This window comes from Bubalus bubalis, chromosome 3, assembly GCF_019923935.1.
Source record: "Bubalus bubalis isolate 160015118507 breed Murrah chromosome 3, NDDB_SH_1, whole genome shotgun sequence".
Taxonomy (NCBI): Eukaryota; Metazoa; Chordata; class Mammalia; order Artiodactyla; family Bovidae; genus Bubalus; species Bubalus bubalis.
Window position 1 is genome coordinate 45,288,045 of NC_059159.1, and position 23,947 is coordinate 45,311,991.

The window sequence follows — 23,947 nt, forward strand, 5'->3', positions numbered from 1 at the left end:
CAACCCCCAGCCTCCTCCAGAGGAGCCCTGGGATAATGAATGAGCCATCAGCCTGCGCCTCTGCTCTCCCGTGAAAGGACCTCCCACCGCAGACCGTTCCTCTGCAGATACAATTGTGCCCCAGGAACCATCTGGCAAATGTGCCCGCTCCTTCAGCGGTTCTGGTATTTCCCTGGCTTGCAGCCCCTTCCTCTTGGATATAAATTGTTGCAGCGAACCACGCCAGTAGAATGCTTGCTGGCGCTTCACTGGCTTTCCCCAAGCCTGGTTAACCCCATGGCTCGCAGCTTATGAGTCTGTTCACAGCTAACGGATGTCTTGGACGCCTGTGTGTCTCCTCTCTGCTGTTCTTATGTATTTGGGAGTATGCAGAGCAGGCATACAAGCTGCAGACCGGAGCTGCCTCCGCCGCAGCCACCAGCTTGAGCGGCTGGGAGGACAAGCGCATTTCCGTTGCAGGACGTCCTTCACGGAGAAGGGACAGGTTAACTCCATCGCTCTGCAGAGGACTCGGCCCACTCCCTGAGGAGCCACAACAGGCCGCCACAGCTGTAGGACAGATCACGTGCCCCGGCCACATGCGGGAAGCTGCCCAGCAAACCCAGACAGACTGCCCGCACCAGCCAGCCTCTGGGCCCCCCTTTTGCACAAAGCCATGTCCCTCCCCTGACCCAGCCTCATGGTGTGCAAGGCTGGAGAATTATGGGTCACCTTGGAGCCACTCGCAAGCCAGCCCCCTATTTCCAGCCTGCTTTCCTGATACTAATTTAGAGAATAGAGAAAGGCAGGAGATGGAAAGGGAGCCCTGTGAGCCGCTCATCTCCTTGGTGATGATGCTTTATGGACAGGGGGCCAAGCGGAGTCGTCAGCCATAAGCCCCCCTTATCCCCATTCCGGGAGTGCTGGATTGTTCCACAGGGGTGGGAGAGGAAGCAGTCAGTGCACAAACTCCCAGAATGTCTCCATCACCCTAACAACGAGCGGGCAGTTTCTATGCAGATTCACACCTTCCTGCCTCAGTACATGCAGCTCCCTCTGTCTTGAACGCATCAAGCTTCATCCACCTGGCCAGCTCCTACTCGGTGGTCTCTTGATTCCGCTCTGGCATCACTTACTTGGACTCCCTTTCTGCCCCCACGTGCTCTGCATACATCTCTACCCAGTACCCATCGCATTGTACCATTTTTTGTTTGTTTTTTCCTAGCTTTTTAGCATGTCTCTTCCATCCGACTTAGACCTCAGTGAGGGTCTAATTCATCTCTGTGTCTGGAGCCTCAGCCTGTAAAAATGTTCATCGGCAGTGTTTTGGAGGGGAAAATCAGATTGCAGAATTGCAAGATGGATTTTCCTACTGAAATCCCCTAGTCCCACCCACATGGTTTGCAAAAGACAGAACTGAGGTTAGGAACCTGTGCCTTCCCCACGGTCACCTGTCTACATAGTGGGCAGAGCTTGGACATGAACCCAGGCCTGCGGACTCCTGGGCCTGCTCGCAAGTGCCGAGGAATCCCATCCTGATGTGCATTTGTCCTCTCCAGACCGGGTAGAGGGCTGACCAGAAATGATCAGGCTTCTGAGCCGGCAGCAGGAGGATGAAGGATTAGAATGAGAACAATTGAATTTCAGAGCCAGAAGAGATGTCACAAGTCATCTAGTCTGACCTCTGCATTTACAGATGAGAAGACGGAGGCCCACGGGATTGAGCTGCTTTGCCCAAGGTTGCACAGCAAGCCGGTGGCAGAACTAGGGCGAGGATGCAGACCTCCTAATCCCCAGGAGACCTGGAGCGAACCTCCCACTCCAGAAAGATGATGGCCAAACCTCCCTGACCAGCTGCTATCTGAGGGGCAGATCCCTGGAGTCCTGGACTCTTCTGGGCTTTTCTTTCCCTCGCTCAGTGGCACGGCACTTAAGTAGGGTGCATGCTGCATAAATAATAAAGCACGACTCCCTTCCAGGGAGGAAGGCCGCGTCTGGGCAGGCAGTGTGACAGATGGTATTTACAATGTGTACTGAGAAGTTCTCACACAGCCTCACTTGGACGGAGTGGCTGAGAGATGGAGGAAGCAGATTTGCATGCCCACCGTCTCACTCCTGTGCCTGGCGTTCCTGCTGCTGCCGCGGCTGCCGTGTTTCTGTTCACTCTCCCTTGCGCTGGTTGCCCCTGGCCATCCTGGATCTGGAGCTCCAGGATGGTTGGCTGCTGCTGCTGCATCCTCATCATCAGAAAGGACCCCAAGGCTTCCTTCACCAGAGCAGATGCTGGACTCCCTGACATTCTCGCGAAGGAGGCCAAGGAAGGCTTCTGAGGCCAAACCCTGGGCTGCGTTTCTAGGAATTCTGACATCTGGGAGCCCTTCCCCAGGCCCAGAGGAGAAATAGGAGAGATTTGTTCATTGAACAGGTTGTTGTTGTCGTTCAATTGCTCAGTCATGTCCAACTCTTTGCAACCCCATGGACTACAGCACACCAGGCTTCCCTGTCCTTCACTATCTCCTGCAATTTGCTTAAGCTCATGTCCATTGAGTCAGTGATGTCATCCAACCACACCCCCTTCTCCTCCTGCCCTCATCAGGGTCTTTTCCAATGAGTTGGCTCTTTGCATCAGGTGGCCAAAGGATTGGAGCTTCAGCTTCAGCATCAGTCCTTCTAATGAATATTCAGGGTTGAGTTCCTTTAGGATTGACTGGTTTGATCTCCTTGCTGTCCAAGAGACTCACAAGAGTCTTCTCCAGCATCAGAGTTGGAAAGCATCAATTCTTCAGTGCTCAGCCTTCTTTATAGTCCAGTTTTCACACCCATACATGACTACTGGAAATAGTCATAGCTTTGACTAGACGGACCTTTGTCGGCAAAGTGATGTCTTTGCTTTTTAATATACTGTCTAGGTTTGTCATAGCTTTTCTTCCAAGGAGCAAGCGTCTTTTAATTTCATGGCTGCCATCACTGTCCCCAGTGATTTTGGAGCCCAAGAAAATTAAATCTGTCACTCCTTCCACTTCCCCATCTATTTGAGTAGGTGTTTGCTATGAACCTTACAGGTGCCAGGAATCATTTTAGAAGTCAAAGATTCTGCTGTCAGCAAACAGAACCAAGTGCTTGTCCTAATGGAGTAGATGCTCAAGCAGGAAGTTTACCACAGGCTCTGTGGCAGATTGCCTCCAGACTCTGTCCCTTTCACTCTGCACAAGCTCCATCTGGCTGTGCAGTGGGGAGGGACAGCAAACCATTCCCCCTCCTGGGGACCCCGCACACGCAGCTTAACAGCAGCCAAGCAGAAAACAATCCAGTGGCTTTTACTTCACAGCCAGAGCCCCTCCCAATGTTACGATTTCTACCAGCCTACAGCTGGACAAGCCCCACCTACTTGCCCTGGGAGGTGGTCACTGCAGGTCGTGGTCAGGACTTGTGTATTTAACTTTTTTTTTGGCCACATGTGATGCAGCTTGCAGGATCTTAGTTCCCTGACCAAGGATCAAACCCCAGCCCCTTGCAATGGGAGCATGGAGTCTTAGCCACTGGATTGCCAGGAAAGTCTGTCTTTCACTCTTAAAATCAGAAATTTGGGGGCTTCCCTGGTGGCTCAGTGGTAAAGAATCCACCTGCCAATGCAGGAGACATGGGTTCGATCCCTGGTCTGGGAAGATCCCACATGCCATGGAGCGACTAAGCGCATGCACCACAACTACTGAGCCCGCCCTCTAGAGGCCGGGAGCCGCAACTGCTGCGGCCTGCGTTCCTCAACGAGAAGCCACCACGATGAGAAGCCTTCGCACCACAACTAGGGAGTAGCCCCTTCTCGCCGCAACTAGAGAAGAGCCCACGCAGCAACAGAGAAACCCAGAAAGCCTCGTCTTCATTTAAAAAAAGAGAAAGAAATTTGGTGAGAGGAATCGAGAATCAAACCCCCTCTGGGTCCTGGGAATCTTACTGTCCCGCCTTTGTATCTGTTCTGCTACCTCAGAAAGGCCGGCTTTTTGAGGATGAAATGAAATGACAAATATGTAAGTGCTTTGAAATAAAGGCAACAGAGATACAATTGTATTTTTATTATGCAGAGAACTCTTTTCTGTAAAACATAAAACTTGTTTCTTATCGAGGGCTGAGACTAGTAACTGTGTAATTAGACCTCATGTCAGATCAAGAGACATGCTCTGTTTTTCATTAAAGAGACATTTGTTCAGCTCCTACCGTGTGCAGTGTTGTGTTTTGTGATGGGTGTGACACTGAATAAGCCATAATCTCTCCTTCAAGGAATATGTATTTGGGTACAAGGAAGGCAAAACTTAGATAATGTAATGCAAGGTCAAAAGAAAAAAGTGATCCAGAGGAAGCAGTGGTTCTACTTGGGCTTGGAGGGTTGAGTAAAGACTTCTGAAGGAGAAAGCATCCATCAGAGAGCACACGATTGAACTCGAAGGTGCTGTTTGCTAAGGACACAGGGCCTACCTGTGACATAACCAGAGGTCACACAGAGCATTGGAGGCCCAAAGAAAACCCAGAAATGGGACTCCGGGGACAGCCTGCCCCCAAGGAGATGGCAGAGAAGGAAGAGGAGAACCAGAAAAGCAGCTGAGAGTTTCCCTGCATGTATGTGCATGCTAAGTCATTTCAGTCAAGTCCAACTCTTTGCAACCCCCTGGACTGTAGCTCGCCAGGCTCCTCTGTCCATGGGGTTCTCCAGGCAAGAATACTGGAGTGGGTTGCCATGCCCTCTTCCAGGAGATCTTCCCGACCCAAGGATTAAATCCTCATCTCCTGCCGCTCCTGCATTGCAGGCAGATTCTTTATCCCTGAGCCACCTGGGAAGCCCTTCCCTGCATGTGCAATTGGCTAAATCTTGGAACTGGGCAAGTTTCCCCTTGTGCTTTTCTGAGCTTTTCCTTTTTGGGTGCCCACACCTCTCTTTGAAAGGATCTGGTGTCTATGGACCTAGATGTCTCTCAGTGATTTAAGTTCCTTGGAAAATTGGGGGCCCTGGAGTGAGAGGGGAAGAGACGAAAGGCGAGAAGAAGAAAAAAAGTCCGTTTAGCAGCCTTGTTGCGTTTGATCTCGGAGACAGCGGGCAATAATGGAAGAATGCTGGAGCTGGGGACGGAGGAGGGTTGGATTCCAAGTGTCGGTCTCCTCCCTGAGCCGCACCCGCTGTTCGGACTTGCAGACTTCAAACATGACTGGGGGATTCCGGGAAGACAAAAGAATTCAGGGCCGGGGCTTGGATCTCAGTCAAAAATAACTCATGTCTTCATCTCAAGCAGCTCGGGGCTGTTTGCAGGTTTCTCAGAAGATGGAGCTGGATGCAGGCAACGGGGACTGTGAGGGTCAGTTTTAGGTTTGCTTTGGGGAGAAAAAGTGCCCTGAGGGTTGTGGGCCTGGCTGAGGGAGACATCAGGATAGGAAACTGCTGTTGCACACGAGGCCTAAGCTGAGAGGTTCTGAAGAAAAAGTCACCCCCGTTTACCCCTCCTTCTCGGCGCTGCCATTTGCTTTGAGCAGTAATTACAGCCCTTAATGTTTCTTCCCTGTCTTCTCATTAGCTCACGGTGTCCACAAACAAACTCCTGGGCCCCCCTCTCCACCCTCCTTCCCTTTCCCTGGCTTTCCTGCTTCTCCAGTAGCAGCCCCATTGTGCGGGTGCTCCCGGCCCATCAGAACATCAGTTCCTTAAAGAACCCCCCCTCTCCCTCTCTGGGTGGGTGCACCCCCAGACAGCTCTTCCTCCCTTATCGCACTGGGCTGTAATTAGAGGATTATCTAATTTTCTCCCAGGAGGCCAGGGTCTGGGTCTTATTCCCTTTGTATTCTCAGCACCTCGGCCAGGGTCTGGCAAAAAATGGACACTCGCAACGTGTTAGTTGAATTGCTGTCCTGGGCTGCTGCCAACTTAATCTTCCTAAAATGCTGCTCCAGTTAGAAGCCGCCACCACTTACTTCTTCCATCGCCCATTAAGCAAGGTCCAGGCTCCTCAGACTGGCACTCAAAGACTTTCTGGACACGACTTCTCACCCATCTGGTCATCTCCCGTTTGTGCTCACCCACTGAGTTGTTCCCAAGACAGTCAGTGGCTTTCCTGTCTCTGCTTTTACTGCTTTGGTTCTGTCCCCCGAGAAACCCTTCCACACTCTACTGCAAAGCTGCCCCCTCTGTCAAGGTTCATCTCCATAGCTCATCCTGCCCCTCTGAGTTGAGTTTGACGCTTCAAGGTTTGAACCGCTTTCTCCCAGGCTTTTATCCTGTTCAGCGTTGACTTAGTGTCTGGCTGTTGTGTGCTTAGTCGCTCATTTGTGCCCGACTCTTCGCGACCCCATGGACTGCACTCCACCAGGCTCTCCTCTGTCCATGGGATTTTCCAGGCAAGAATACTGGAGTAGGCTGCCATTTCCTTCTCTAGGGGATCTTCCCATCCCAGGGATCGAACCTGCGCCTCCTGTGTCTCCTGCACTGCAGGCCGATTCTTTACCCACTGAGCCATTGGGGAACTTCATAAGAGGTCATGGGTATCGAGGTCTTACACAGTGAAGAGCAGAGTGTAAATGCCAATCAGCCTCTGCTGACTGTCATCTCCAGGCAGACCAGGGCCCTTGGGCAGGGCCCTGCAGCATCCAGTGAGAGTGGGTGGTCGCCGTGCCCTTTCTCTCCTTTGTCCCCAGTAGGGCTCCGGATGTGCTGGTCCTCAGGTCTTCTCAGAGTGGGACAAGAGCTCTCAGAGAGCCTGGCCACTCCTACCCATCAGGGGTTCTGGGCCTTGGGACCCAAGGTCCATGTCCCACTGCCTGCTGGGGGGTGGGCTGGCCCCAGCTGCATGTTCCCCTGGGCTGAGGAGTGCCATGGGCTGGCTGGTGAGGCGAAGGCAAGGCTGAGGGCAAAAGGTGCATGCGGCCTCAGGTTCATAGGAGCTGCCGGATGTCACAGCTGGTCTCCAAGTCCAGATGGTGGTGCTCCTTCCAGCGGGGACGGGGGAGGGACGGGAGCGGGCTCCTGAAGCGAGAGCCCTGGCTGGAGTTCAGGAATTCCTCCCTAGGAGACTTGGGAACACTGTTTGCCAGGGTTGGGTGCGATGTTCCTAGGACTGATGAAGGAACAACATCCCCTTCTCGATACTTCCCAGAGCCCCGCTCTCCACTTTATTCTAACTGGTGCTGCCCTCATGACCGCTTCCTTGGATCGTTGTTCAGTCGCTGAGTCATGGCCGACTCTTTGCAAGCGCATGGACTGCAGCACACCAGGCTTCCCTGTCCTTCACCAACTCCCAGAGGTTTACTCAAACTAATGTCCATTGAGTCCTTGAATGTCACCTCCCATCTCCCTATGCTTAGGGTTAGGGAGGCCAGCCTCCTGGACAGATTTTTTTTTTTTTTTTTTTTTGGACCAGCGATCAAAAGACAGTCATAGTGTGGAGTCCTAAGCACTGGACCACCAGGGAATTCCCTGGAGGGATCTTTTCCAATGTTACTTTCCTGCTCACAATCCTTTGGTGGCCTCCCCATTGCCCTTAGGGCAAAGTTCAAATCCCTTTCTCAGGAAACTCCTCACAGCCCTTTAAACCTTCAAACCCTCTGCTCCAGGCTGGGTTCTTTTTTTTTTTTTTAAGACTTTTTTTTTGATGTGGACCATTTTTCAAGTCTTTCTTGAATTTGTTACAATATTGCTTCTGTTTTATGGGTTTTTTTCTTTTGCCCTTGAGGCTTGTGGGATCTTAACTCCCCACCAGGGATTGAACCCTTACCCCTTGCATTGGAAGGCAAAGTCTTAACCACTGAACCACCAAGGAAGTCTCCCAGTCTGGGTTCTCTACATTTGAATTCCTTGCTCTAATTTCCAGCCATGCCAAATTGATTGTAGTTCCTTTTCCAAACCATACTGCTGCCCAAGCCCAGCCTCTGTCCATGCCGTTCCCTCCGCCTGGAAGGTTTCCCCTCCAGCTTTCCCATTTTGCTCTGTTTTGGGGCATATCCTTTGGGAAGCCCTCTTGGACCCACAGGAACCCTCTCCTTTGGGTTTCTATACCCCTTGATCTTCCCTGGCTATCACTCCCAATTAAACAGGTTCTGGAGGTCTGGGTCTGGATCCTATCTACCTCTCTTCCCAAAGTTCTGTCTCTGGCACTTAGTAGGAGCCCAGCAAAGGTTCAGCGAACTGAATGGAGCCTGCTGAGATCCCTTCTACTGGAGGGGATAACAGAATTGGATGGGTTGATAAGAGCTGTCCCTGGGCTGAAGAAAAGGCAGAACCCAAAGGGCAGCTGAGGTCAGAGACTGCCCAGAGACCAAGCCCTCTCTGAGCTCTTCGCCTCCCCTCTTCCCTGGAACTGCCCATTTCCTGACCACTTCTCCAGCCCGGAAGATCTAAGTGTAAGACAGCCAGCACCCAGTCAGGTCCTGTAAATGATAGCAGTGGGGGTGTTGGGGGCAGTGCCACTGACCTCAGGGCCCCAGGCTGCCCCTTGTCCTTTGGGCCCTTGTCCTTTGGGCTTCTTTCCATAAAGGAGTCCATCGGCCTCTCTCCTGTCCCCTGAAAGCTGTTTCCAAAATCACATCCTATGCAGACAGTTTTATTTACAAGGAAATCTTGGCAGGATCTTGACTTGTTAGTAGAGTAGGGATGGGGGGAGGGTGGTGAGAAACAAAAATAGTTGGAATGATCACACTTTCTGAAACCAGAGATGAAAATTGGTGTCTGTAGCAAACTCACCTAATTAGAATGGAGTTAATTTCCTTCTCTGGGTTTAGGGGGAGCAGTTATTGTCGGCTGAGATGGTCACAGGTTGGATCCTGGGGTTATGTGTTTGCTTTATGAAGATGAGCACATTAATTGCAACTTGCACTACTGGAAAAGAGCATCCATTTCTGAGAGGGAGAGGAGCAAAGGCCAGTGGGTGAGTGGGTGGTGGTAAGAGGAGTGGAAGGAGGCACCTTTGGTGTGGGCTGGGGGCTGACTGGGGAACATCACCAGAAATGAATCCCTGAGAGGGCACCTATCCCAGCCGGCCACTGGCACCCTTTCCAGGCAGAGCCTCTGCTTAAGAGAGACTGCCTCTCCTGGGAGGTCTTTCCTGCAAGCAAACAGCACCAATTTTTTTTCTTTAGAAGATCCCCTACTCCTCTGGCTGTAACTCGATTTCTACTTGCTGTAGTTTCTTTACCTCCCATCTTGCCTGGTCCTACCTTTGTCAGCCTGGTTCCGTGAAGCCAGGACACTGTCCCATGCTCTGGGTGTGCGGAGGGCAAGATTTCAGGGTTTGGGGTCCGGGACTCCCCTGATTTCTCCCTACCTGAGCCTACCTGGACCTCCCAGGATCTGGGACCGAAGTGAGGGAAGGGTGGCGGTGGGGGCGGGGATCCTGTCTTCCTAGCATCCTGCCCCCATTTCACTCCCAGTTAACCCCGACATTGCCAACTTAGTGAGAACCTCGCCCCTGCCACCTTCACGCGTCTGCTGCCTCCAAGTCATGTTAGCCCGGTGGGTCTCGGCAAGTAGACACTGCCCCCCGCCATCCCTCACCCCACCCGGTCCCGCACGGAGAGACAAACCCGGGCTGGGCTGGAGGCAGGTGGTGATGGGGCCCGGGCCCGCGCAGCCCCACCCCCGCCAGGGCCATGCAGCCACTTCCCCGCCAAGCCCGCCGCAGCCCTCCTCCTGCCCGGGCCGCGGCGCTCTGACCGACTTGGCCCGGGCGGTGGCGCCCGGGGGTGGCCGGTGGGGGGCGGCGGTCCCGGGAGCAGCCCCGCCCCCGCCTGCGCACCGCCCCCGAGGAGTCCGCGGGGAGGAGGAGACTCGGGCGCAGAGCGGGGGCCGCGGGAAGCGAGGAGGGAGCGCGCGGGGAGCCGCGGGGCCGGGGCCGGGGCCGGGGCCGGCCCAAGGGCGCCCTCGCCTCGGAGCCGGGCGTTGGGGCCGGGGTGGAGGCGGAGGCCGGCGGGGCCGCGGGCGCAGAGAAGTTTGCGGCGGAGGGCCTGGCGTCCCGGGGTCGCGAGGCGGCGGCGCGGGGGCCGGGACCATGGGGGCGGAGGCGGAGGCGGCGCGGCGCGCACAGGCAGCCCAGAGCGGCGCGGCCGCCGCGGCTCAAAGTTAGCCAGGCGCCCCGGGACGAGCCCCGCATCCGCTCCGGGCCCCGGACGCCGCCCCGGCATGGGCGAGCACCCCAGCCCGGGCCCCGCGGTGGCCGCCTGCGCCGAGGCGGAGCGCATCGAGGAGCTGGAACCCGAGGCCGAGGAGCGGCCGCCGGCGGAGGACGTGAGTGCCCCCTCCCCAGCCCCGGCAAACTTTCTGGGGGGCGGGGGCCGCGGTGGGGACCGCTGCCCCCGACTCGCCCCCCGCGGGATAACTGGGAGGTTTCAAGGTGACGCGGGAGCGCCCCGGATTGGCCGGGTCCCCGCGGACTGGAGGGGGCGGAGGGAACCGGTCTCCCCGAAACGCGCGCGCGCCATCCCCTGCTCGGGCTCCCGGGGCTTCCCGGCGGAGCGCAGCGCCCGCCGCTGCGCCGGGGACCCGCTGGCCGCCGAGCCCCCTCCCCGCGGCTGGTGCAGTGCCCGGGACACGGCATTTTCCCGCAGAGGCGTCCGCGTCACAGCAGTGGCTCCCCTCCCCTCCCACTCGCGACCTGCGGGCTCTCGGAGCCGGGGAAGGAGCGGGCGCCGCAGAGTCCCCGGAAGCCGGCGGCGCAGACCGCCCTGGCGACCCCTTCTCCGCTCGCTGATGAGCCCTGGCCCGGCACCTGCCCTGTCCAAGACCCTGATCGAAATTCTAGCTGGCCCCTGGCCCCGAGCCCGGCTGGAGGACGCACAGGAGGAGTGCCAGGAGAGCTTTCGCTCCCAGAGGGGGGCTTAGGAGTCCCAGACCGAGTCGGTGCTAGCGAAGATCCCCTGGGCGAGGATAGGGAGGGGCTGCCCCACAGGGCTTCCCTGCCATCTGCTGCCGGAGTCTTCCCCCCTCCCTCCGGTCCTGGGAGCCATGGGCAAAGCCGGCACCGGGGAGTCCTGGGAAGTGGAGTTTCTTAAGCTTCTCCCTCCCCAGGTTAACGTGCTCCGCAGAGGTGAAAAACTGGGCAGACGCTCCGCCCTGCCCCTGACCTCTCAGTGTGGGGACCGGGAAGTGAAGCCCGGCCCCCCCCCCCCCCCCCCCCCCGCCCCGCCGGTCTACCCAGCCTCCGCGGGGAAGTCTGCATAGGGTTGTATCCCCTCTGGCTCTTGTGCTTAAACCCCCTCTGTTGCTTCTGGTCCCATCGCTTTGGCTGACTCTTAGGGGCTCCTCACTTAGGCTCAGCCTGCAAAGAGACGGGGGTGGGTTTCAGAGCATGCGGGAATCCCCTCCTCCCAAAGTAGAGGCCAAACCTTAGTGTTTATGCCCGGATGTGTTTTCCGGATAGGGGGTCTTTGACCCCCAGCAGGTGGAGACTGCTGCAGCGGGTCTGATGGAATTGCTGGAGATGCATCCGGGCATGCATTCCCAGGCCTGGGAGTAGACACCGAGATAGGCGCTAAGCAACAGAAGTTATTAGAGGCCCTTGGACAGAATGGCACGCTTTTTTTTTTTTTTTTAAAGGAATGTTGAGAATCACCCTTGCTCTGCTCATGTCCCCTCCTGCGTGTCCCAGAATGAGGGATGCTCTCCCTCCCCAATCTGAGTTCTCCCACCTTTGCTAGGTGTAGACTCATTTGGGAAACTCTTCCCAGGGATCCCTGGCCTCGGGTCCCTGAGCCTGGGCCCGCAGCTGGGAGGCTAGGTCAGAAACAGCAGGGGGCTGCAGAGGCCTTGGTGATAAGTGTGTTTCTTTCTTTCTCTCCTCTTCCTCCTCTCCTGCATGGCTCCTTCTCTACCAGCACTGGAAAGTCCTGTTTGATCAGGTAGGTGAGCAGTTAAATGCCCCCTCCCTTCCTGCCAGCCCACCCCGCAGTCTCCCTGCCTGCGTGGGCTTCCCCAGCTCGCACTCCTGAGACGGTGACGTGGGGGTGGGGGTGTGGCCTAAGGCAGCTCTGGGTCTGAATGGTACTGCTCTCCAGGTTTCAGGAGGAGGTTGGGGGGGCTCCCTTAAGAGATCCTTCCCTGACTCCTCCTCCCAACACCACTTCACAGGAACCAGCTTGATACCAGGGAGAAATCTGACAATACGTATTGAAAGCCCTGGATGTATGTTCTCTGTGTGCCAGGGGATTGCCCGTTTGGGCTGAGGAGGTGGGGGAAGGGCTTAGGTGAACATCCCCCTCCAGCCCCCGCCCTTTTTTTTTTTTTTCTCCCTCCACCATCACAGATCCACGGCCATCTCTGAGGTCAGATCTCTGCCATCCTTGGTGGGTGACTCAAATATGAGCCCTATTTGAAAGCTGACCACTCTTGCTTTTGCCTCAGGGATGGGGGAGCTTTAGGGGGAAAACAGGATGTGATTGCAACACCTCAAGTGGAAGTGTGGGCGGTGGAGTTGGAAGTGCCCGCATTGGCTTTGGAACAGGGAGACCAGCACTTGGCCTTCAGCAGGGAAATGGTTCTCTTCTTTGCGGGGAACTGCTTTTGCGTGCTGAGGTCTGTTTCCTTCTCCCTCCCTGTTTCACAAGCTGCCCGGGTGTTGGGGAACAGTGAGCATGGTGCCCTGGGCTGAAGACGATTATGCCAGGAAGTGTGTGCGACTTTAAGACACCAGTCTGGTTGGGTCAGAGGGAAGGTGTTGGGTTCCAGAGGCAGAGAAAGCTGAAAAAGTAGCCTGCACCAGACCTCATCCTGTTGAATGCAGGGGAAACCTTTCAAAGTATTTTTGGCAAGTTTGTTACAAGATCCAGGGGTTACTTTGGGAAGATGCTGTGTGAGAGTTGGGTAGAGATGAGAAGCTGGCTAGGAGCCTGCAGCAGTGCATGGAGACAAGCACCTTGACTTGGAAAAGTGGGAATGGAAAGGAAGAAGAACATGGTGATGGGAGAATTAATTAGACTGGAATAGATGAGGTGAACCACATCTGTTACTTTGAGATTCTAAATGTAGATTTGGGACTTCCCTGGCGGTCCAGTGGCTAGGACTCTGCACTCCCGGTGGAGGGAGACCGGGGTTTGATCCCTGGTTGGGAAACGAGGTCCCACATGCCACAGCTAAGAGGTCCGTGCTGCAACTCAAGATGCTGCAGCTGCAAAGAAGATCGGAGACAGATCCGAATAGATGAGGCAGACTGCATGTACAACATCGAGCTTCCGAACCTGAGAGGAGAAGGAAACGTAAGGGTTCATAAAACTGACAACTTTGATTTCAGACCAGTTCAGTTTGAATCAGCGAAATGCAGATGCCCAGTGGGACTGAAAACAGAATTCAGGGGACTTCCTTGGCGGGCCAGTGGTTAAGACTTCACCTTCCAGTGTTTGGGGGGCGGGGGGGTTCTATTCCTGATGAGGGAGCGAAGATCCCACATGCCTCCGGGCCCCCCAAAAATCAAAACATGAAACAGAAGCAACATTGTAACCAATTCAATAAAGACTTTAAAAATGGTCTGCATCAAAAAAATCTTAAAAGAAAAAACATGGAATTCAGCTTGAAAGACAGGGTGGGCCTGGAGTGGAGATTTGCGGGTGTCATCATCTTAACACAAGGCCTGACTGCGATGTGGGGAGCTTCCCACCGCTCCGGTCCCGCTGGGGTAGACCGACTCCCCCTCGGGCTCCTAAGAGCACAGCAGCTGCTGGCCTGACGCCCTGAGGCAGGAGGGAGCCGCCTGCTGCCACCGATGCCACACGACCAGCAAGCTGCCAACCCTTCACACCTCCTGCCAGATTTAGAATCGAAACCTAGAACAAAGTGTATCGTTCGTTTTTCCCCTCTGTCTGTGTCTTTCTCATTTGATTAATTTCCTTCCCCAGTCCCTGTCTGTGTGTTTACACTGTGAAACGAAGGATTTGGACGAATGGAGGGAAATTTTTAGGAGGAAGGATTTGGAACTTGAGGGAGCAGAGAAAATGCATGGCACCGGAGAGCAGTGGCTGGTCCACGAAATCCAGTTTTTCCCACTGGAGGGAGATCCCGAGTATCACAGAGCGCATCCCCCTGCTTCTGGGAAGGCCTACCCAGAAACCATTCTGGACAGACACACTTCTAGGAAAGAAACTCTCCAAGCTTACGCTGGACAGTTATTTTTTTTTTTTTCTCTTGCTATAAGTTCTGCCTTATGTTCGCTCCTCAGCCCTCATATGGCTTTAGAAGCCCATTTCTGTTGTCTTCCTTCCTACCGGTGCTTTGTGTTTGAGGAGAGCTGCTCGTGAGCAGGGGGCCCAACCTCTGGCAGATACCCATCCCTCTGCATCTGTTCCCCCTCCTTTGTGCAGCTCCCCTTGGACCATCCCCAATAGGGCTGAATGCAGAGCAGGTGTGAGGCTTCATAAATGGTCGTACAACTTCAGAATGGCCCCAGGAGAGCTGGGGGGTCTTATCCTCTCTGACTCTTCCTCTGGGCCTACTTGAAGGCAGGATTTGGTGATGGTGAACTTGTTGCACTCAGGAAGGAATATTTGGCTGGGGGTTACAGGCAGCTTCCCCACAATTTCTTACAGGAATAGCCCTGATGGGTCAACCTGTGCTGAATGGGGTGGGATTCTCCTGACACTTGCCAGAATCCCTGCCGGCTAATGTGGCCCTGAAATTCACCTTTCTGAGGTCATGGGATGGGGAGGATGACCCCAGTCAGTCCGCCTTCCTTTCCTGGGTCAAGGGGATACCAGCGATCACCTGGTTTCAAACTTGGATCTGCTGGGACCTTTTTCCAGTGTTGGAGCAGTCTCTCTGTGTTGTCTGGTTCTTCAGCGTGTAGAGTGGCTTTGACCCAACATGATGCTGATTGGAGCCAAGGGCTAGAAACCATGACCTTGGCCTTTTGATCCTATGTGGACACCCCCCCACCAGAGTGCCTTCTGGGGAGTTGGAGGTGAAGAAAACAGGTGACTCCAGCCCCATGGAAATTTACCCAGCTGGTCCCCACTGGCATCCTGGGTGTTTGGTCTGTTCAAGCAGGAGTGCAACATGCCACCCAACCTCATCCCTTCCCCTGTATTTCCCTGTGGATCCCAGAAGTTATAACGGGTAGGAAGCCTGAAGATCATCACTTCAACCCCCAGGTATTCCAGGTGTTTGTTTCCTGTTTGAACTTCTCACTGAGGAAATGATCTTTTCATAGCCTTGGAATCGGAGTGGTTTTCCTAAATACTGGATCTTAAAGTTTAAATATTAACCTGTTGTTATGGTGTAAAATAATGGTAAAAAAGTCTTCTTTTTCTGCAGTTCAGTCTATTGGGCTTTTCCTTCATGATTCCTTATGTTGCTTCAGAGCTGAGACACTTTCCATCCCTCTTCAGATCTCATAAATTGCTTTTGTTGTTCAGTTGCTCAGTTGTGTCTGACTCTTTGCAACTCCATGGACTGCAGCACACCAGGCTTCCCTGTCCTTCACTATCTCCTGGAGCTTGCTCAAACTCACATCCATTGAGTTGGTGATGCCATCCAACCATCTCATCCTCTGTTACCTCCTTCTCTTCCTGCCCTCAATCTTTCCTAGCATCAGGGTCTTTTCCAGTGAGTTGGCTCTTTACATCAGGTGGCCAAAGTATTGGAGCTTTACCTTCAGCATCAGTCCTTCCAATGAATATTTAGAGTTGATTTCCTTTAGGATGACTGGTTTGATCTCCTTGCTCTCCAAGGGACTCTCAGAGTTTTCTCCAGCACCACAGTTTTTTTTTTTTTTTTTTTTAATTGGAGGCTAATTACAGTATTGTAGTGGTTTTTGCCATACATTGACATGAATCAGCCACGGGTGTACATGTGTTCCTCATCCTGAACCTCCTCCCACCTCCCTCCCCATCCCATCCCTCAGGGTCATCCCAGTGCACCAGCCCTGAGCACCCTGTCTCATGCATCAAACCTGGACTGGCGATCTGTTTCACATATGATAATATACATGTTTTAATGCTATTCTCTCAAATCATCCCACCCTCGCCTTCTCCCACAGAGTCCAAAAGTCTGTTCCTTACATCTCTGTCTCTTTTGCTGTCTCGCATATAGGGTCATCATTACTGTCTTTCTAAATTTCATATATATGCATCAATATACTGTATTGGTATTTTTCTTTCTGACTTACTTCACTCTGTATAATAGGCTCCAGTTTCATCCACCTCATTAGAACTGATTCAAATAACACCACAGTTTGAAAGCATCAGTTCTTTGGCACTCAGCCTTCATTATGGTTTAGCTTTCACATCCATACATGACTACTGGAAAAACCATAGCTTTGACTATATGGACCTTTGTCGGCAAAGTGACGTCTCTGCTTTTTAATATGCTGTCTAGGTTTGTCATAGCTTTTCTTCCATGGAGGAAGTGTCTTTTAATTTCATGGCTGCACTCACCATCTGCAGTGATTTTGGAGCCCCCAAAAATAAAGTCTGTCACTGTTTCCATTTTTCCCCATCTATTTGCCATAAAGTGATGGGCTTGGATACCATGATCTTAGTTTTTTGAATGTTGAGTTTTAAGACAGCTTTTTCACTCCCCTCTTTCACCTTCATTAAGAGGCTCTTTAGTTCCTCTTTACTTTCTGCCATTCAGTTCAGTTCAATTCAGTCGCTCATTCGTGTCCGATTCTTTGCGACCCCATGAATTGCAACACACCAGGCCTCCCTGTCCATCACCAACTCCTGGAGTTCACTCAAACTCATGTCCATCGAGTTGGTGATATCATCCAGCCATCTCATCCTCTGCTGTCCCCCTCTCCTCCTGCTCCATTAGGATCTCATAAATAGGTGCTTCTATTTCCTACTTCTTTTTCTCTGATTAAAAAAAAAATCCTCTAACCCTTTACTCCCTCCAGACCTAATTCCTATCCAATTATACCAGCATCACTTATTAAGAAAGCCTTCCTTTATATAGTGAGAAATTTTATCATTTGGTAAGTTTTTATTAATATACACGGTGGGGTTTATTTTTTATTTCTGATCTGTTCCCCTGATATTTACAATTTTGTCCAGTTACCCTTTAGTTATTGCTTTACATTTCTTCCATAGGTTTCCTCCAAGCTTCTCTTTTTCAGGTTATGCTTTGATAGTCTCCCAGTCCTTCCTGGACTCCAGGGAGGTACCCTCAAGGACCCAAGGTCAAGCAGCAGGTCGTGGCAGATGTAGGGCTGGAGTCTGCTAACTCATAAAAGGCTCTGGGGCTGGAAAGCCATCGCCACATTCACACATACAAGTGCCTCCAAGATCTCCAAATGTTTAATGAGCAAAACGGTTTGGAGCAGAGTTCTGTTAAGTCAACAGAGCACAATTGCTTTCCAAGCTCAAGCACGTGAGAAGGAAAAGGGAGAATTAGAAGGAAATTGATCATGTTTCCCGTTTTTCCCCTTCCCACTGGGAGCATGCATTTTTCAGTCTCCAAAAAGAGACCCCTAACTTTGCCAATCTCCCAGAAGGGAAGCAGACAAAACCTGACTCTCCCTCCAAAATTATAAACATGTTACAACCACAGCAGGAGGCTGCTTGGGTGGGCTGCTGGAGGAAACCCTGTATGTGGGGCAAATAGTCCTGGGTTCAAGCCCTACTGACTCTGTGATTGGGTCAAGTGACCCCAATCTGACCCTCTGAGCCTCAATTTCTTTATCTCTAAAATGGACAGGATAATCTTTAAGTCTAGGGATGATTGTGGGAGTTAAATGGAAGTGGAAACTCTCTTAATAATGTCTGATACCCAGTGGACATTGGTTGGTGTTTTTGTTTGTTTGGGTTTTCCTGTTTTGTTTTTGGCTATGCTGAGTAGCATGCGTGATCTTAGTTCCCTGACCAGCGTTTGAATCCACGCCCCCTGCAGTGGAAGCATGAAGTCTTAAGCTGTAGTATACCTTTGACAGCTGTTTTTTGATGGGGAATCAGAATTTGCTAGAATAAGCCCAGAGTCATTTCTGAGATCCATGCCTCCATAGGGAAGATCTCTGCCTCTAGACAACCTCCTTCCCAGCCCCAACTCCTGGAGACAGAGCCACTTGTATGCTCAGAGGAGTTTTCTGCTTGCTTTCCCCAAGTATCTCCTCTACCCAGTCCCCTTGCCCCCAGCCTGGGGTCTTTCCTGAGCCTGACCCTAAAGCCTACCTCATTTACTCTCCTGCTGGCTGGCTTAAGACGATTCTGGGAGCCGAAAAGAGGTGCAGATGAGACTGCTGTATGGATTAGTGAGGAGCCGCAGAGAAAACACGTGCCCCAGACTCGGGGGCCTTGGCGGCGCCCCTGGGGACACAGGATTAACCAGCAGAGAGGGGTTGCCTTGCCTGGGCTCTGTGCCTCCAGCCCCTTATCAGGTGGTGTCCAGGTCCCTAGAGTCTGTGGACTTTCCTCCACCACAAAGGCCGCTCCCCTCCCCTGCCCCCAGGGACCCCAGCAGTCATGCTGCATTAACACTGTTATGCCTGACTCCCAGAAAGGCACTGGGTAGCAGCTGAGCAGTGAAGTTGAGGGAGCTGAGGTGGGGTGCTGCCCGGCTGCCTGCCTGACACAGAACAGGCACACACATGTGGGAGCGAACAGGTCCAGCTACATCACTGCCCACGCCGTCTCTGGCTCTGATGTCCTCTCCAGGTGCTGGCCCTGGCTGTGGGCCACCTCGCCCCGGTCAGCCCCTCTGGGGCTGCGGCCACCTCGAGGACCTCGGCTTATCAGGAGGTCGATGGAAGCAGCTTGTCCAGTCTGCTCATTTTGCAAATGAGGAAACAGAAGTCTGTGACCTTAGGAGGTCACTTGGTTCTGGAGTATCAGACTGAGACAAGAGCCCAGCTCTGCTTTCTCTCTGACCTGTGTTTCTGCCGCCGGGCCATGCAGACTTCTGGCCGCTTCCTCGGCGCCCCGAGTGACCAAGGGACAGGCGAGGACACGGAGTCTGGCTTGAGTCCCAGTTCTGCTTCTCCTTGCTTGCTACGTGACAAGGGGCCAGCTGGGTGACGTCTCCAAGCCTCAGTTTTCTCATCTGTCAGCTGCCTGCCCTCAGGGCTCTTTTGGGGCCTGAAGAGATGCTGGGTGCACAGCACGTGGTGGTGTGTAGTGAACCCCTGGTAAACACACATGGTTGTTACCATGTTACTGGAATTTGAAGAAATTGACACCATTTTCAAAATTACCTCTGGGTAATAGTTCTAGGTCTTGAATCAAAGTGTCCAGATCCCCACGCTGGGGTTCCTTCTAGCTTATCAAGCTGATTTCTTCAGGGCAGGAGCTGGAAAACCATGTTCCCTCTGAACTTTCCACAGAGAGGAGAGAAGTTTTTGGATAGAGACTGCCGGGGGTAAGGGCTGGGGGGTGGACGTCCAAGCGTTTTTCCCTCCTCTCACTGGCTGTGGCAAAGTCTGTGGCGAGAACGAGGCTTCAGGCACCAGGTGATCAGAGCCCAGGGCAGGCCTCCTCTACCCAGGGTTCCCATTTGACAGTTCCTGGTGAGCCTGGGCACAGGGCCCTGGTTTGTGTTACGGAAATGAGCTGATGAGCGTCTCGAGCTGTGGACAACTTGGCCAGCCTTGTTCCACCGGCTTTTTTAATTTATTTTGAAAATGTATTTATTTATGGCTGCACTGGGTCTTCGTTGCTGTGCGCGGGCTTCTCACTGCAGTAGATTCTCTCGTTGCAGAACACAGACTCCAGAGCGGTCTCAATTGTTGTGGCACATGGGCTTAGTCGCATCTCGGCATGTAGAATCTTCTCAGACCAGGGATCCAATCCATGTCCCCTGCGTTGGCAGGTGGATTCTCAACCCCTGGACCACCAGGGAAGTCCTCTGCCAGCTTTTTAAATTTATTTATATCTTCTATTTTTTTTTGGCCATGCCACATGGCAGGCAAAATCTTAGTTCCCCAACCAGGGATCAAACTGCGTGGTCTTAACCCCTGGAGCACCAGGGAAGTCTTCCATCACCTTTTTTAAAAGGACGGTACAGGTTTGAGTTGGAAAGTATTCCTCTGAGATAGCAAACACTGAGCATCTGCTGTGTGCACACAGGTCATCTCATTTCGCTCTCTTAATAACCCTGGGAGGTGAGTGGTGCAATCCCCTCTTTACAGAGGAGGAAACTGAGGCCTGGGGGCAGGGCCCAAGACAAAAAGCAAATGAGGACCCTCTGCAGAGGGGTTTGTGTGTGTGCATAAGGCTCCTGGGTGGCTTCAGCATCGGGGCCGAGGGCCACAGGAGGCGAAGGAGCCTGGTGACCCTGCATCCTGCCCACCCTGCTCCTGGTCAGAGGTCTGCATCCCACTTCCCTCCTTCCTGCATCCAGCGGGACCCATTGGTGGTTTCCAAGAGAAACAGCAGGAGGAAATGGGTTTAGGCTGAAGCAGGTGGGGTGGGGAAGATGTAAGACCCCCTCCCCACTCGAACCCACTCCCACCTCTCCCTGCCAGCAGCCGCCCTGCCTTTACAGCTGTGACTTGGCCTCAGTCCCCCAGGAGCCGTGACGGCTGGGCCTGGATGAGTCAGCACAGGCGTTCCATCTGCCTCTGGGACCCAAGGGGCCAGCCTGAGTCCCAGCCCCCAGCTGCCCCCCCAGGGCCTGTGCACCTCCAAGGCCTTCTGCGGGGAGGGGACTCCTGAAGGGGAGAAGCGGGGTCCTCCACGAGGCTCTCTTTCAGAGTGGAGATGGGCAGGGCCTGGAGGGAAGAGGTGGCCCCCACACCTGGGCACCCACCTGACCCCTGTTTCTGCACCCCGGAGGGGGAGTCTGGGAGCTCGTCTTCCCCTCATGGCCCAGGTATTGAGAGAGAGGGCCGGATGGTTTTCTGGAAATAGACCAGCTGCCCAGCAGCTCAGCCTGGATCCAGGCCAGGACATCCCCGGCTTCACTGCTTAAGGGAATGTGTTCCAGCCTCCTAATCAGCCTGCCAGCCTCAGATCCGGGGGATCAGCTCTTCGACTAACGGGGAGTGATGTTCAGGAGTCTGGTCTAGAGCTTCTGGGAGAAGCCCCTTGGGAGGGATGGAGCCCTGGGCTGGCAGCTGGAAGGACAGAAATAATAAAACTGGGAATTCTAGAATTGTAGAAGGTTCACTCTCCGTCAGATGCCTGGCCAGACCTCAGGGGAGCCGAGCACCCCTCATGCTTCCAGGTGGGGAGACTGGAGGGCAGGAGAGGTCGGAACCAGGCTTTTAAAAACTGGTCTCTCCTTCCCAGAGAGACTTGAGGTCTTCATAAATCCACTTCTAGCTTCAGCTGCTTTAAAGCAGGCCAGAGGGGTACCCTGTTCTACTCACTGAAGTGCCTCTGGGCAGATCATTCATCTTGGTGTGCCTCAGTTTCCATATCTGTTAAATGGGACTAATCATACTTATACTCTAGGATTGATGTGAGAATAAAAGTGGTCAGAGGAATTCCCTGATTAGGAATGGTTAGCGTGGTTAGGACTCCTCTTTCACTGCCTAGGGCCCAGGTTCAGTCCCTAGTCGAGGAACTAAAATCCCACAAGCTGTGTGGGGCAGCCAGGAAAAAAACAAAACTGTGAAATTATTGCGAAAATATGTATTTCAGGTCTGGGGGAAAAGACAGTGGATGGTGTGAGGTGGTTTTCTCTATGGGGCGAATTAGCATCCTCATTTGCAAGGCAGAAGTGCTAGGGAAAGCTGCTACTCACATAACCTCACCTCCTGACCTCGGCAGCTGCAGGCCTGGACCTAATTTATGGGGCTGTAAATATCCATGAATAGACCAGAGTTCCCTGGTGGGCTGTAGCTGCTGAGTGGGGACAACTCTGCTGAGCCCGAAACCCCAGGGCAGCCTCATTAATTCTGCTCAGCCCAGAAGCCGGGTAATGGTGCAAGGAGCCAGCAGAGGAGCTGTGATAACCCCCTGAGTGGGGAGGGGTGGCTGTCTGCACCCTCCCCTGCCCCAGCATTCACACTATGTGGTCCTTTCCCAGGGATCTTTTTGTCTTGGTAAACGCGACAGTGGGGCCCGAGATGGAAGCCTTCCTTAGATTCTAGGTCCTAACCTTCTGGGTCTGAGAGGTCTGTACCAGGATGGCTCTCTAGGTGGGGCTTCCTGGGCAATGCTAGTGGTAAAGAACCCTCCTGCCAGTGCAAGAGACATGAGAGACAGGTGTTCCATCCCTGGGTCAGGAAGATTCCCTGGAGGAGGGCATGGCAACCGTCTCTGGCATTCTTGCCTGGAGAATCCCATGGACAGAGGAGCCTGGATCACACATATAAATGAGCCATCCAGTAGACGTGTCCCTTCCTCTTTCTCCTATGCCTTGCTGCTGCAGAAGCTTGGTCCGGCTCTCGGGCCTGCGGCAGGGAGGGAAGTGGCGCCGCTGTCCTGGGTGCTGAGCAGGCAGATCTCAGCTCAGCGGCTCATTAGGCCCATCACTTCCTCCTCTTTCTCTCCCAGGGTCTGGTACCCTCCTCAGCCCTCTGCCTGGGGCCAGGATCTGGGAGATTTCTAACTTTGCTGGAGGACACCGGACAACTGCCTCGAGGGCCTGCCATTCATGAGGTGGGGGTGAAAGGCTGGTTTGAAACCACCCACAAAGGGACCTGGTTTCAAAGAAGGGAAAAGCACCTCTATTATGGATTCATGCATTTTCCCCAAAATTTGCTGCATGGAGTGTTGCTGTGAAAAAAATATTATGATCAAAGATCCAATAAGTTTAGAAAATGCTGGGCTGAACAATTCAGACAGGTTTCTCCACTTATAAGATCTTGAAGAACTGTTTATATGGTTTTATGCATCATGCCCTTCCCAAAGGGTTTCCCATAATTTTTTAATTTTATTTTTTGGCCACCTTGCATGGCATGTGGCCTCTTGGTTCCCTGTGTGTGCGTGCGTGCTAAGTGGCTTTAGTCGTGTCCGACTCTTTACGACCCTATGGACCGTAGCCTGCTAGGCTCCTCTGTCCATGGGATTCTCCAGGCAAGAATACTGGAGTGGGCTGCTGTGCCCTCCTTCAGGGATCTTCCCAACCCAGGGATCAGCCTGCGTCTCTTCCATCTCCTGCCTTGGCTGGCGAGTTCTTTACCACTAGCGCCACCTGGGAAGCCTCTTAGTTCCCTGACTAGGAAGAAAACCTGTGCCCCCCACCTTGAAAGCATGGACCGTTGGACCATTAACCGTTGGACCGCCAGGGAAGTCCCAAGCGTTTCCCAAACTTATAGGACCACAACACCCTTTTAAAATGCACCACCTTGGGCCTGGTGCTTCATGAAACACTCACTGGGAAACACTGAGCCAGTTATATTTCAAATACCAGAACAGGGCAGAGAAAAACAAGGAAGAGCAAAGCTGCACCAGCCAGCCCCCATGGAGGAACCCTGAACTATTTCCATCTTGACCACTGACTTGCTCTGTGACCTTGAACTAGTTCCTTTTGCCCTCTGCACCTGTTTCCCTGTCCATAATACAAGCATGATACCCGACACATAGTTGATCCTTGGCAAGTATTTGTTGAATGAATGGATGAAAAGACTGAGTTGGGGTCTCTCAAACCCTTCAGGATGCCACAGCATCTGAAACTGGGAGAGTGTAGGCTCTGGCCCCTCCACCTGGATGTGAGTCCACCTGCCCAGTTACCAGCTCTTCAAACCTGGGCAGCTCTGTGCTGGATGCCTCATCTTTCTCCCGTATAAAATAGCACCTCCCTTGTAGGACTGTTGTAAGGTTTAAATGGGGGGACCACATCATTTATTATCCAACCTGGGACTGTTTTGAGAGTGAAAGGGGGCACTGTTAATAAACATGCTGAGGGACTTCCCTGGTGGTCCAGTGGTTAAGAATCCACCTGCCAATGCAGGGGATGCAGGTTTGATCCCTGGTCGTGGAACTAAGATCCCACAGGCCTTGGGGCAGCTAAGCCGGTGTGCAGCCCTACAACTGGAGAGCCAGCAGACAGCAGTGAGGTTCCCACGTGCCACAATGAAGATGGGATGCAGCCAGATGAATAAGCTGGAATAAACAAATAAATCATCCTGTCATCTCCAGT

General features: G+C 53.2%; 1 protein-coding gene across 5 annotated transcripts in view; it reads left to right on the plus strand.

The window, feature by feature from the left end:
- Positions 1-9,482: 9,482 nt before the first annotated feature.
- RHBDL3 (rhomboid like 3) overlaps positions 9,483-23,947 on the plus strand; it is a 52,983-nt gene continuing 38,518 nt past the window's right edge. The window contains exons 1-2 of one of the 5 annotated variants that reach the window (XM_025281053.3): positions 9,483-10,231; positions 11,818-11,841. In XM_025281053.3, coding sequence (XP_025136838.1) covers positions 10,127-10,231; positions 11,818-11,841 — 129 coding nt within the window. In that variant the 5' untranslated portion in view covers positions 9,483-10,126. The remainder of the gene's footprint in view (positions 10,232-11,817; positions 11,842-23,947) is intronic. The other 4 variants (XM_044939540.2, XM_044939538.2, XM_025281054.3 and 1 more) reach the window with 4 other exon arrangements.